Below are 14,199 nucleotides of genomic sequence, written 5' to 3'. Positions count from 1 at the left end.
CGTGATGGATTGTGATGCGTCCTCACACCGTTACTGATATGAATCGGTTCCTGAATGTTAAGTGTACAACAGTTACGTAGATGTGGGGAGTGAAGATGGTAAGCAAATCGAATTGAGACGTCTGCTTTAGCAGGAAAAAGAAAAAGAAATCGTCGCTTAAAGGAAAGGATAAAAAGATTTATGTCGGGTGGAATACTTTATCAACCTATGCACACCTTCGGCGCCGCCCACATCACCTTTGATCGGACGGCTGCGGTATTAGGATGGGGAGAATGGACGGTTGATCGATGTGGAGTTTCTTGGATGCGAAGGATGGCTCTTTTCTTTAAACCGATGGTTGACCGAGATTAGTACAGGAGATGATCGAATCACGCCCGTCCATCTGAAGGTTAAGAACCGTACACCGTACGATTCTGCGGCTTCGTCGAGACATTGCCACGCGAAGAACGAGGCCGAGGCAGGAGAATAGTAAAAGGGGGGAGGAATGGGTGGCGATAAGAGAGAGGGAAAGGTCACAGGAGATCCGCGGAGGCTGTGACGGACGAGCCGCCGGACCAGAATACCATCTAACTCTTCGTCCACTCGCGCTGATTATAATAAAGGCGAGTTAATAGGGACGAGGTGGAAACAAAGAAAGGGTGAAAGGCTGAGAACGAGAGAGAGAGAGAGAGAGAGAGCGAGCGAGAGAAGGAAATCTTCCACCTTTTCCCCGTATTATTCTCGATCGCCTTCCCTCTCGCTTCATTTGAAACTGCCCTTCTATTCTTGATCCACTGTTCCTCTCCATATATCTCCTGCTCGTGTTTGTATAGATTCACGCCATCCTATATTTCAGGGTGAGATGCATGGTTTGGTCCACTGATCGATCCGTATTCGGTAGGGGAAGGGGAATGGCGTTAACAGCAGAGGCGACGGCGGCGGCAAAAGCGGGGTATGTGACGAGAAGAGGGGAGAAGGGCAGCGGGGCGGCGCCGTTGTTCCGAGCGGACTACATGTTTTGGTGGGAGCAGCAGGGGGAGTTCATGGAGCGCCGGCAGCTCTTCCTTCGGAGCTACCACTTCTCCCGTAGGCAGGGCCCTCGTGAGCGGGTGCGCCGCACCCTGCTCCGCGTCCGCCGCCTCGTCTGGGCCCGCCTCCGCGCCGCCCGCCGTCTGCCTCGCCTCCTCTGGGCCAAGCTCCGCGCCGTCTTGTCCGGCGGCGGCGTCGGCCGCAGGAGGCGGCGCTCCCACCGCCTCGGCTCCGTCCAGTTCCAGCGGCTGCCACACCGACGCAGCGCCAGCAACAGCAGTAGCGGCTCCTCCGCCGAGTGGTCCAGCTGGTGATCCATTCGACGCAGCGCCAGCAACAGCAGTAGCGGCTCCTCTGCCGAGTGGTCCAGCTGGTGACCGCATGGTTCACACACGGAGAAAGCAGTAACGTCAGCAATCAGGAAGCGGAAGCAGAGGCTGCCGCTGCTTTGTTGTCATCTACTGTTCTTTGACTTCACCTACTATGTATGCTTTACCTGCTTTCCATATCGTCTCATGCGAACAAACATTACAGTCATGTCCTTCTCTGCACCGGAGTGCGAAATATTGCCCGGCTGCTAACGTCGTTGGTACCGAGGAGCTTCCACCACCAGCTTCTTCTTCCTATCGCATCAAAAGTCGCGCCAACCCAACAAATGGAAGCATCTTGAATCGTTTCAAAGGATGTAAATCTAATCCAACGATTTCCTCTTGGTCTTCGGTCACATGACTGAGTTATTTATTCGCGCTATTTACTTGACCAACCCGATAATCCTCCACCAAATTCTACCTCGAGCTCAAGCATGAGAAAACAGGATGTGGACCCCTGAGCTCAGGCGTGGTTTATTGCTCTTTAGTGCCGTTGGTTGGCGAGTGTGTTTGGTTTCGAGCGTCCGTACAGACGTCGTACCTTCTGCTTTCTTTTTCGTGTTAGATGCTGTCGATTGGGTTCGATGAATTGGGCCTTGAACTTGGGCTCGATCAAACCTCCGAAGGCACCTTACCTGGCGACTGTGGACCCTAAGCGTATCATGACTCATTAAACAAATCCAGCATTAGAATCTTGTATTAACTAAATACAAAGTACAAACAATGTGTGACGTGCACATTCGTGCAATATAAAATTCAAATTAATAGGAAGTGGAATAAGAACAAAAGAATTCGAATGGATGAAACAAGAAGACGATCTCTCTTCGATATAGACCACTGATTGCCACTTGGCAGTGCAGGTCTCGGTTTCTTCTCGGTCTCGCTGCCACCGTTGAGGTTGGAGATGCGGTGGGACTGATTCGAGATGATCTGCCCCAGAGAAGGGCTCTCGGAGAAGATGACTTCGTAGCCATCTCTTAGCCCCTCCATTTCCTGCACGCCCAACAACAGGTTCCAGAAGATCCCGCCTCGGCAGGCGCCTCCGCCGCGGGCCGACGCGTAGATCGCGTCGTACACGGTGGTGTACAAGGCGGCCTTAACGTCCCCCGTGCGGTTCGACAGCCTCGAGGATTTGCCGAACTCCGATATCAGCAGCGGCTTTCGCAGAACCGCGTCGGCGTCCTCGACGTGCGACTGAATCCAAGACTGGAGGAAAGCCAACTGCGTCTGCTCGGTTGATCCCGGCATCCTGCAGCAGTCCACAAACCTTCATGCGTGCAGCAAAGCCAACTACGTCGACAGATCGGTGAGAGAAGACTGTGGCTTACCACATATCAGGGTAGGCGTGGATGGTGGCAAAGTCAACTCCTTGGACTTGATTATTGCTTATGAAGTCGGTACCCATTTCGTAACCAAGGTTGATCTTTTTCCTCTCGGGAATCGTCTCCCCGTAGAACCCTTCGAGCCCGACTTCCAGCAAATGGTTGCTGTCGATGGACTTCACATGAGCAGCCATCTCCTCGATCCAAGCCTGTACATATTAATCAAGCCAGACTATTTTGGAGAACATAAGACAAAGGACAGATTAGATTCATGGTTTTATTTACCTGCAATGTCCGGCCAGAGGGATCGGTTTCGCAGCGCGGCTCGTTGACGAGTTCCCATGCAAAAATGGCGGCCTCGTCCTTATAGGCTACTCCGGTTATGGTGTTAACTCTGGTTAGTATTGCCTGATCCATTCAAGTAACTAAGGCCGAGGCCTCCATGGAGAGAGAAGAGAAGAATGTAGAGAGAAGGCAAAAGGGTTACCCTGACATGGTTCTTGTAGTAACTCTTGACGACTTCGTCTCTGTAGAAGTCATCGTCAGAGCTGAGGTGACGCCCCTCGTCTCTCGCCCACTGGATATACTGCGTTCTACCCCCGAAGCTCTCAAAGTTGTTGACCAAACTCAGTACCAGATAGATCCCATACTTCTTGGCCTCCGAAATCACGAAATCCAAACCCTGCAACGATGTGAGCGATCCATGTAGATCACATTGTTATAGAACAGGATGCACATATACACACACAGGTTGCTTCTTCCGGATCTTCACAGGTAGGAGTGCCTGATGCATCCATCCCTTCAAGCGTGCATAGGATACCTGGAACATGTCCTCGTCGTAGACGCCGGGAGAACGCTGCAGGGGTTTGTATCCACCGTCCCGGAAAGCCCAAGTCCTGGCCAGTGTGAGCCCATGGGTAGAAGCCTCCTGGAACGCAGAAGAAACCATGCTCCGTCCCTCCTCCGGGAACGACGCCACGTACATCAACCAGTAAGCATTGAATCCGTTCAAGCTGAACGGGCGGCGGTTCACGAGGAAATGAGTCATGTTGGTTCGCACGAAACCCGTGTCACCGTGAGCTCTGCTATCTCGAGAAGCCAAAAGTGTCCACAGAAGCAAGCCGTAGACGAGGACTTCCGTGTGCATCTGGGAGACCTACGATTTCTGTTGAAGGACCGTGAGTTGCTGTGAGTTCTTATTTGTGTGTGGCGTGTATTTGGACTTTCTGAAGGACCCGAGAAATCCTTCTGCTCAAGAAACGAATCCAAGAGCTAAAAGCTATCCTATTATGATCTCAGTTTCTATTACAAACAACAAAGACTATAAATCTGACAGACAGACAGACAGACACAGAAAGAGAGAGAGAGAGAGAGAGAGAGAAAGAGAGAGAGCGAGAGATGCTGCAATCACGGGGAAACTAGATCTAGCTTTAGTGTGTGTTGCGTCATTGAAATCAATGGCGCACCATTCTGATTTATAGAAGGACCCGATGAGCTGCAGTTAATGGCGGGGAGGGCAGGGAAAGTGGAGATGGAACGGTAGGTGACAAAAGGCGAACAAGAAGAAAGAAGTGCTGGTACGGCTCGCCCAACTTAATTGGATGCTTCACAACTAAGACAGGTGTTAAGAAGGCAACGGGGGCTTTGCTTCGTCCGCTGGCTTGCAGCTCTGCGTTTCCAGGAATCGTCAGCGGCGCGTCGCACCACAATTTCATGGTCGGTCCCGGTGACATATGACTAACTGACTCGGCCATCACGCGGAGTACATGAAGCCGCGGAGAAGCCATGCATGCAGTGCCACGCCACAAGTAGCTGCATGCCCTTCTTGATACGCCTTGCCACGTGGACCTAAGGGGCTGGTCCACGCAGCTGGTGAGGACGTGATCCCACATGAATTATAATATCATATGGGGGCGTCGGTATCAGTTGCCGTCGCCGTCGGCGTCGCTTTCTCTTTCCCGACCTTCTCTTCTCTGCCACCCACTCAAAAAAAGAAACAAGACTGTTAGCTTCGCCACGGCATCATTTACTTAGCCGTTCTTCTTTCTCCTCCGTCACTTTTATCCACTCGGTTTCATTCCCGGCAAGTCCGCCGGAGTTTCCAGTCGTTTCTCAGGCCGACAACCTAAATTCACACCATCTTGTATGCTTTCCTTAGATTTAGGTCTGTTTACTTACCTTATAAGTGATAGGATTGATAACTACTTTTAAAATATTTAAATTAATTGATAAAAAAATTAATTAAATTAAAACTTCTTAGTGAATTAAGATTTATTTCTATAAATATATATATTTCTTCTCAAGATATTAATGAGAAAAAAAATCAATGTATTTTCGTTGCTTCTAAGGATAATCTTTGATATTTCCAAAGAAAATTTTAAAAAAATAATTAAATTTATATGAGAGATGAATAAGAAAAGTTTTGATTTCATATATTAAATAATTTATTTTTTTATTATTAATCTATAATTTTTTTTCTAATGATTCTCTCCCTCGCTAACAATTCTTTCTAGAATTGATTTAGAACTTTTCTTTAGATAAGATTGGGATTAAAATTCAGAATCTTCATTTTGAGCTGTTGCCGTGTACACAACTCCTAATTGGAGGCCTATTTAAAGCACCTATTAATACTATAAGCCTTTTATAGAAAAGTAATAGAATTCTCTGTTTTCTCTCTCTTCTTTCTTACGAAATTGGTCATTACTGCACATAATGGAAGTGGAAGTTGCCGCAGCTCTACGCTAAGAGAACGCAATTCCGAATCAGACTTGTTGCGTGCACGACATCGAATTGAGTTTGACTGCTGACAATTACGATGAGTTCGGGTTTCACTTACCAAAACCTGATCGGGGGTGGAGACAAAAGGAATAGTACACGGATTGCCACGCCTCCGTCGACGTCGACCGTGGCAACATCTCTGGCCGGCACCTCGGCGAATGACTCCCCGCTATCGCCTCCTGCGTCGACGGCGATCCAGGAGCCAGCACACTGAAGGTACGAGGGCGCCGAGGATCGTGCACATTAGTTCCGCTGGATCTCCCGACGACGGCCACGTCAGTAGGTCACGCGATTTAGGGTTCGGAGGGGGAAGGGGGGGGGGGGCAAAGAGCCACCAAGAAGATGAACCCTATACATCCGCCTGCCTGCCTCGCGGGGGCCGCGGGACGAGAGCGCCAGATGTTCGTCTGGAGCAGACAATTGGATCTGCGTCTTGAAAACATGGAATGGTCCGGAGGCAACACCGATTGCGATACTCCTCCCTCGACTTGGCCGCCTTCATCCGGCCCTTTGCCTTGGAAATCTACTTCTCCTTTTGGCCCTTTCCACTCGAAATCTCCGTCACATTTGGGCCCTTCCTTCCCCTTGCTATACACCTCCCTCGACTGCACCGACCTCATGAGCGAGCTTATTAAGGTAAGCACATGGCACGAGTACATGAAGGCCGGATGAGAGAGAGAGAGAGTTCATGGGCCGCACATTAATGGCGGACCGTGGTTCGTCGGAAAAGTGAATTTAATCTTGCTTTCGTGTGAGGAGGGTAACCTCGGGCCAACATAGGTTTAATTTTCAGACTTTCTTATAAAGTATTTGCATCTTATTAATATTCTTGTTCAAATGGCTCTCATGTTAAAGTAAACTGACGGAAGTGGTTGAAATAAAATTTTATTTAATTAGATAAAATATATTATAAATTTAATTAAAATTTGATTATGATGATCAAAAAAGAAATTTATTTATGATAGGATTTCTGAAAAGATAAGTGACTCTCATATTTTTTATGCCTATATCATTTGTTATCGTTTATAAATAGATAACATCTCCTAAGAACTATAATGATATGAGATCTATTTATTATCAATCGTCTTGTCTCTATTTCATCGTTTATAGTTTTCGAATCCGATGATAGTGTACTTTTGAATCAAATAAAAATTTTCTGAATAGTATCGAAAGATATGCTATTTTGATTCTGTTAGTAAATTTTATCTCATAGTAGCATGATTATAGTTTTTATGCTTATAATTATTTTTAAAGTTTATTTCAAAATCAAATATCATATATCATAAAAGCATTAAATATGTTTTGTATTAGATCTATTCTTCCCATTTGTCTATGAAGGGTGATCAACTCTATTTATTTTATCCTAATATGCTTTGTGTTAGATCTATTATGTGTTTTTCCCATTTGTGGTGATCAAATCTATTTATTTTATCGTGCTCGCCTTGGTCATCTACTTGCTAGTGATAAAGGTTTTCCACTCACATGAGAGGAATTGCGGATATAAGCATATTGCTCGATTTTGATCAACTGGTTGTAGTGAATAGCTTGTTGTACATAATAGAGGGTGACAACCTACTATGATCGGTAATGAATGTCAGTATATCATTATTAGTTTTGTTCACTTGTGAGTCAAGGGGTCGTAGTAGGATAGGATTATTGCGACAAAGTGTGGTGATAGGAAGGAATAAAAGCGATCATCAATAACGGGCTACGTTGATGTGGGTCGAAGCTGGGTTGACACAATTACTATTGGTCACATGGCTTGTGAAGGTGGGCACTGGGCGAAAGGCGATGATGTATGATGGTTGCCAATCTTGCCACAAGCAGTAATACCATTGTCATTGATCAACAGTCGCACGTTAGATGCGTGGCAATTCACAGAGGCTGCGATGACATTGTTGGCCATGGTCGGCATCGATGGGTCATCAATTGGCCATAGAGGTAGTTCAAGGCAATTGTGCATAGACAGCGGACGACTGCGCGCAACAAAGGCAATGCAAGTGGTGGCAACATGTTGTCAATCGGCCGTGTGAGAACAGTTACATACACCTCGATGACCGTAGGGGTCGTCGGTTGGTCACGTTCCTCAACAACCATAGGAGGCACATAGGTGACGGACAACCACACACTACAACAGTCGCATGCGACATGTAGGCTATGATTGAGAAAAAGAAGAAAACAAATTAAGGTTTTTCAATTATTCAAATATTGTTATCCTCTTGAACCCATTTACTTCTGGTCAATATCCCTTTATAGTTCTAACTTTCAAAAATTAGATATTTACTATATATCCCAACAAAATTATAGCTTTCTTTTTCAAAAATTAGATATTTTTTACTTATGTCATGAACTATAGAATAAATTAATTTGATCAACCTTAATCAAATATTTTTATTGAACTTATTTATGATTGTATTTTGACTACTCAACTACATTTAGATTCAATCAATTTTATTTTGACTGAATTTGGAAACAGTTAAATCTTGATTAATTTTTTATTTTACTTAGTTTTAATTTTGACTAACCTAATCGGGTTGATGTTTAATCCAATTTTGAGCCTAACTAGATAGAGTTTACTAGTTTAATTTAGAGTTCCATACAAAATTTTAAAAAATTATAATTTATAATTTTCTCATATGAAATATTATATTTTTTTTATTATTTATGATATTTAACTTTTAATTATTATTTTGGATATTTATTTAGTTATTCACATGTATATGTTTAAAATTATGAAATAATTTTTTTGCTTAAAGATATTATTTATGTTTTATCATGATTATATTCATCGCATAAGTTTTTTTATGTTGATTAATATTTAATATTTATTATAATTATTTAGTTATTTTTATATAAATCAAATTAAAAATATTTAGTAAATATTATTTGTAATTTATATCTCTAAGTTTTATTTAACTTGTATCTACCAAAATAGTGTAAGATGATAGGCTTATGTGATATGAATTATAATAAATATTTTATTTTAAATTATACTTTAAATTATTATATTAGTCTTACAGTCATCCTACACTAATAATTTATGAAATTATATTAAAGAATTGACCCTAAATTATATTAATAAAAAATAATATTTATAATGACACACATAATTATGGGATTTAGATAAACCAAAGTGAGAATTTATTTCAAATAATTATATAATATGATATGATGATACTATTTTGATTATCATGGTAATTTTAAATTGTATATCCAAAGATATATTATTCCACAAGGATAGTATTACTTATCCATAAATATTTTTTTGCGAACACTATATATATCAATATTTTACCTAGATGCGAAATAAGAATAATATCAATATTTCATCATATTTTTAAAATTTTAAAAATATTAAATTTATTTTATATTTTATTATGATACTTCCTTGCATGCATTCTCATTCTTCTCGTATCCTTATACTGTGGTTCAAATTATTTTGAATTGTTAGAACTTGTATAGTTCACACTATGTGTGTGAAACACATTCTAAAATCAATAAAGATTTTTTAAATGATATCAAAAGGTGCATATTTTTTATCTTGATCTATTTTTATTTGATTTTAATTTTTTTTATATAATTCTAAAATTATTATATTTTTATATTCACGATTGGTATTAGAACCTAATACTTTGAAGTCAAATACCTTATATCATAAAAAGGTGATATTAGATATATTTTTAAATTAATTTTTATGCTTATTAGATCTATTTTATATTAGATTTACTTATAAGCACACTTTGCTTTGGAAAATGTTATATTTAATCTTGTTTATACGATGCTTGAATGATTCATTTGTGTTTATCGATATATTTTTATATCTAGTTTGTCTTTTCATATGCTTACGGGTGATTCAAAATTCCTCGCTTTATGCAAGTAGAGCCGGTGATGAGATGCTACCCGTATTTGATTAGTGGGCTACCTATACTAGATGGGCAATTACTATGTGCAGCAACCTTGACAGTGTAAGTGCTACGATGACACTACTAATTGTGGTGGTTGCCACTGTGCGATGCGGATTCCTTGGATGATGTTGTTATTGCCTATGATAATAGGATTTGGCCACAAGCGATGCAGCTCAACAAAGGTAGTAGTGTTATTGGGCTTTGGCCTCAACCAACAACAATAAGGGTGATGAAGACGGTTGCTAGCAAGCATCGATGGCGGCAAGCAGCAATTTTTATTAATTATAAAATATTTTAAACTATAGTTTATATTATTTTATTAGTCTTATAGTCACGAAAGTGGCTTAGAATAATAATTTATAAAATTACATCAAAGAATTAGTTATAAATGATATTAAAAAAATCATAATAGTACTTTGAATAATTAGATAATATGTTAAAAGTGAATCTGCTTCGAATAATTATATAATATGTTAGGATAATATTATTTAGATATCCTTTTAGTTTAGTAGTGTATATCTAATGGTAATAATACTATTATATAAGAATCATATTAGTCGTCCCACCCAAAAGTTTAATTACTATTATTTCAATAGTTCATCATAAACCCAAAGCATTACTATTATTTGATATTTTATAATGATATTTCTTTCCATACATTGTCTTGCTTATGGTGTTTTTGCATTTTCTAATTTAAGTTATTCATAATGGTTGTAACATGTGCGGTTCATATCGGATATATTATATCGTGATCTAGGATTACTTGTTGAAAAGTTTGTAAACTTACCGATCAAAGCACTATGAAATAAATTAATAAAAAAATTCTTACAAAAGATCTAATAGACTCAGTCTAATATTTATGAGAATAATAATTATAAATAACATCGATATATCATTATTGCCTATAACACACAAGAATATTATACAAAAAATATATTTAAATCTATTAATAAACCATTGATTAACATATAAATGAAAGAACCGATTACGATTTAGTATTATGGCACTTGAGAGATTTATGATCATATTATTGATATGATTGATAAGACGGTAAAACTTAAAAAATTAGATATGAACGTGAATGAGTCTTTCCAAGATAGTTAATTCTTAATTTTCTTTCTCCTCAGTTTATAAGATTATGTTGCGACCCGAACTACCTCTGCGGTCGATCGACAACCTGTCGATGTCGACTGTGGCTAACGACATTGTCGTAGCCTTTGTGAATTGCAAAGCGTCTGCTGTGTAACAGTCGGTCAAAAGCAACGGCATTACTGGCTATGGCAAGGTTTGGCAACCATAGTAGGTCACTGCCTTTCACTCAGCACCCACATTCACTAGCCATGCGAATGAAAACAAGAAAGCCATCTAATGACGGAGGTTGCATGTCATCATGCAGGTACATAAACAAGAAAGCCACTAAGGGTCGATGAGTATTTTATGAGTTTTAATTATGATTATTTTGATGTGATGAAAACAATTGTTGTTTTTGAAATGTTTTGAGCAGATTATTTTGAACTCTGGTTTGATTTTGGTGACAGCACTGACTTTGTTTAGTTTAACAATTCATTATCATGTGATAGGATTCAGATCACATTAGGAATAGGTTGTGAACTTTGAAGAGATCATTGTGGGGGAAGGGTTGTCAAGAAGAAACAGACTCATCATCCAATAAGACTCTCTCTCTCTCTCTCTCTCTCTCTCTCTCTCTCTCTCTCTCTCTCTCTCAGCAAGAAAGAAAAGGAAAAGACTCTCCACACCAACTATCTATCCACTAATGGCTGGCTTGGGTGGTTTTGTAGCAATGAGATGAGAAAGACAAGACATTTGCAGCTACGATTCTTTCCTCGAAGCAATCAGACTAATTCTAGTAGCCGTATGCAAAGGGAAATCTGAAAGGACATCAAACCTGAAACAAAAGACTTGATTGTTTGGGTGATACAAAGTGCAACACACGCAATAATCAAACAGAGCCAACAAGTTTTGTATCATAAACATCTATTTACACGTAAAAATCTGTGAATCACACAACTGTGATCTATCAGAAGTCTTCCTTGTTCCATGTCAAAAGAATTGCCTCCATTCTCTGAATCAGAAGCTCCCCACCAAAGATTCTTGTTGCCGGTGGCCAAAGTTAGATGCGTTCAGGCTGTGCAGGAATTCTCTGGTGGAGATCCTTACCGTAAAGATCAGGAGGATGAAGCTGCTGTTCCTCGTACCAAGAATTCAAGCCATTGACTGAGACTTGGCTCTCTTCTTTGGTGACACCGAACAAGCTCTGGCCTTGGCTTTGATTGGTTGTCGTCGATGCGATGGTGCCGTTAAGGTACTCCGACCATTTGAGGTCCTCCGGCTCGGTATCGAATTGGATCTGACCCTTGTTCGGCAGCAGTTCCAGCCACTGGAAGATGCCGCTGTCGAAAAGGGTGCCGCTGCTTTGGAGCTCCAGCTCGTTGCTGCTGTCGGTGCTGTTGGCGCTGTTGTTGCTGTCTGGCGGGAGACTGATCATGGGCTTCAGCTCCGCTGACGACGAGAGCATCGATGTTGAGATCGATGGGACGACTGATGGGAGCATGTCGTGACACAATTCAGCGTCGGCGTTGAGCAGCCTGGTGTCGTGGGTGAACCAGAGCGGCGGAGTTGGCTGAATCGGTGGCCCGATTGGTCTCGTGCCATTGGCATCACAGCAGGCGACGTAATTGGATTGCTGAAGAGGAACGTATCGGGTTGAATTGGGGCTCTCGTGCCTGCTGCTGACGAGCTGATCCACGAAGAACTCTTTGGTGGGTATCGCTGGATCTTCGGACACTCCCGTCCCCATCAATGGCGGAGTTGGTTCAGCCTCCACCGAGGCGGGGGCCAGAAGCTGCGGGTTTCTGGATCCGGAGGTCTTCTCGCTGTTCGTGGTTTCTCGGTCTTCCCTTCCGTCGGTCTCGCCAAGTGGCTTGTGGGTGCTCGGGTCGATGCCTCTCTGCCTCAGCTTCTTCTTGATGCAGGAGTTCCAGTAGTTCTTGATCTCGTTGTCTGTTCTTCCCGGCAACTGGGCCGCGATCTGAGACCATCTGAAGGCCAGAAACAGTAGGTCAAAAACACGAGAGCCGCATTAAATCTCGAAGGATTAGCAGAACGGCCATGCGGAAGGAGGTCGGCACCTGTTGCCCAAGGCTGCGTGGAGGTCGACGATGAGGTCCTCCTCCTGCTGCGAAAACGTGCCCCTCTTCAGATCAGGCCTCAGATAATTTATCCACCTCAATCTGCAGCTCTTCCCGCACCTCTGAAGGCCTGAATCAAACACCCAAGTTGCGGCCCTTTTTATCTCGTGCACTCGCACATTCTTCTTCCAGTAGCTTTCATGTCAAGGCAGTAGACTCACCTGCTAGCTTGGGGACAGAGCTCCAGCACCCATGGCCGTACTTGGTGATGTGCCTCACGAGTTTCTCGTCCTCCTCCGGAGACCACAAGCCTTTCCTCAGCTTCTGCTTGTAGCAGCAAGCGTGCCTCCCCATCCAGAGTGAAGCCCCGGTGCAATGCCGCCGAGTCACAGAGCCGGAGAAGATACAGCGGGGAGGCAGAGCAAACGAAATTTGGTAGGGCAAGGGGGGAATGCACAGAGCCGGCTCGGTGCTGAGCTTAAAGGAGGAGGATGTGGTCGCTGTCGACTCTTTATATCTGATAATTCAAGGAGAAGACTTGGGGAAAGTTTTACTCCCACCGCAGGGAGGACAAACAGCAAAGGTACCATATGCTTCAGTGAAGATGAAGGCAATGCATCCGGTGGTTGGATGGGACTCGGAGGGATCCAAATCCAATTCCACCACCGCTTCCGTCCACTCTCCAACATTAAAGCAAAGCTCACCCACCCGGTTAGTACTAGACCACCTTTCTTCCTTCCGTAAAAGGACGCCACCGCAGAGGTCCCATGTAATCCTGTGTCAGACGGAAAGAAAGCACCCCTCCACAGTCTCCAGTAGCTTAACCGAGCGATGTCACTCGCTCGCTCCATTTCTACTGCGGGGACTCAACAACCAATCATTTTTTGTCACGTGTGGGACTATTGCAGTGGGGTCCGCCTCCATTAGGAAAGCTTCACGTCCTTGCTGTTTCCAGCCTAGTGCGAGGGGGCCACCGCACCACGACGATGACTAATCCTCCCTCCACATATAACTCGAAGAGATCCCCACCCTGTTGCATGTTCTCATTGCAAAGATCGGGGGGAAAGGGAGGGAGAGGAAAAGTCCATGAAATCCAGTGCACACCAACTTAGTCAAGCCAATTAATATCCAAGCGTTGCTTTAGTCTATTTGGTCTCATTAGCTGTCACGGGGTGTCCCCCCACCCCCCCATCAGCCGCCCTCGTCTCCCTCCCCGCGTAGGATAAGGAATCCTCCTCTCGTGTGTACGTATGCGCATACATGTCTTGGAGCGTCGCGGTGTACGATTTGTTTTGTTATGGATCCGATAAGACCGCGTGATCCAGTAGCTCAACGGATCGGGTAATCGGGCGGTGTCTCGCGAGGCTACGTGCGGCCATTCATTCACTCTCCGACCGCGTGATCCAGTAGCTCAACGGATCGGGTAAGCGGGCGGTGTCTCGCGAGGGTGCGGGCGGCCATTCATTCACTCTCCGACGACGACGACGCTACCGCCCCGTACCGGTCGGCGGGCCCCGCGACGCCGACGGGCGAGATGGGGGCGGGGGATAAATGCCCACGTGGGGTGCCCATCAGGAGGCCACCGGTGGTGGACCACAACTCCCATCACGACGCGTCGCACGACCTCCGCCACAAGAGCGGCCACAGGAGACATCCTTGAACTCGAAAG

General features: G+C 43.6%; 3 protein-coding genes across 3 annotated transcripts; 1 reads left to right on the top strand and 2 right to left on the bottom strand.

Annotated features, from left to right (window-relative positions):
- Positions 1–500: 500 nt before the first annotated feature.
- On the top strand, positions 501–1,617 carry LOC103977971 (uncharacterized). Its single transcript, XM_009393657.3, has one exon. The coding sequence runs from the start codon at positions 846–848 to the stop codon at positions 1,320–1,322; it is 477 nt and encodes a 158-aa protein (XP_009391932.2). The 5' UTR covers positions 501–845; the 3' UTR covers positions 1,323–1,617.
- A 429-nt stretch (positions 1,618–2,046) lies between these two features.
- On the bottom strand, positions 2,047–4,759 carry LOC135607293 (putative mannan endo-1,4-beta-mannosidase 9). The gene is made up of 5 exons (XM_065099015.1): positions 3,519–4,759; positions 3,186–3,380; positions 2,984–3,106; positions 2,705–2,907; positions 2,047–2,625 (listed from the first exon to the last, which is right to left on the bottom strand). The coding sequence occupies exons 1-5, from the start codon at positions 3,843–3,845 to the stop codon at positions 2,133–2,135; spliced, it is 1,341 nt and encodes a 446-aa protein (XP_064955087.1). The 5' UTR covers positions 3,846–4,759; the 3' UTR covers positions 2,047–2,132.
- Positions 4,760–11,338: 6,579 nt separating this feature from the next.
- LOC135607292 (transcription factor MYB61-like) lies at positions 11,339–13,048 on the bottom strand. Its single transcript, XM_065099013.1, has 3 exons — positions 12,752–13,048; positions 12,531–12,660; positions 11,339–12,440 (listed from the first exon to the last, which is right to left on the bottom strand). The coding sequence occupies exons 1-3, from the start codon at positions 12,882–12,884 to the stop codon at positions 11,513–11,515; spliced, it is 1,191 nt and encodes a 396-aa protein (XP_064955085.1). The 5' UTR covers positions 12,885–13,048; the 3' UTR covers positions 11,339–11,512.
- Between the last annotated feature and the right edge of the window lie 1,151 nt (positions 13,049–14,199).

The sequence above is a fragment of the Musa acuminata genome, chromosome BXJ2-3, assembly GCF_036884655.1.
Source record: "Musa acuminata AAA Group cultivar baxijiao chromosome BXJ2-3, Cavendish_Baxijiao_AAA, whole genome shotgun sequence".
NCBI classification, from domain to species: Eukaryota; Viridiplantae; Streptophyta; class Magnoliopsida; order Zingiberales; family Musaceae; genus Musa; species Musa acuminata.
The sequence above is the reverse complement of the archived record's forward strand: the minus strand, read 5'-3'. Positions and strand labels throughout refer to the sequence as shown.

Bases quoted from the DNA above. Each gene is read 5' to 3' on its own strand.
- LOC135607293 (XM_065099015.1), bottom strand. From the start codon at position 3,845: ATGCACACGGAAGTCCTCGTCTACGGCTTGCTTCTGTGGACACTTTTG. The intron at 2,908-2,983 runs GTAAATAAAACC...TAATATGTACAG, and splicing joins CCTCTGGCCGGACATTGCAG to GCTTGGATCGAGGAGATGGC. The intron at 2,626-2,704 runs GTAAGCCACAGT...GGACTGCTGCAG, and splicing joins CACGCCTACCCTGATATGTG to GATGCCGGGATCAACCGAGC.
- LOC103977971 (XM_009393657.3), top strand. From the start codon at position 846: ATGGTTTGGTCCACTGATCGATCCGTATTCGGTAGGGGAAGGGGAATG.
- LOC135607292 (XM_065099013.1), bottom strand. From the start codon at position 12,884: ATGGGGAGGCACGCTTGCTGCTACAAGCAGAAGCTGAGGAAAGGCTTG. The intron at 12,661-12,751 runs GTGAGTCTACTG...TGTTTGATTCAG, and splicing joins CTCTGTCCCCAAGCTAGCAG to GCCTTCAGAGGTGCGGGAAG. The intron at 12,441-12,530 runs GTGCCGACCTCC...TCTGGCCTTCAG, and splicing joins CACGCAGCCTTGGGCAACAG to ATGGTCTCAGATCGCGGCCC.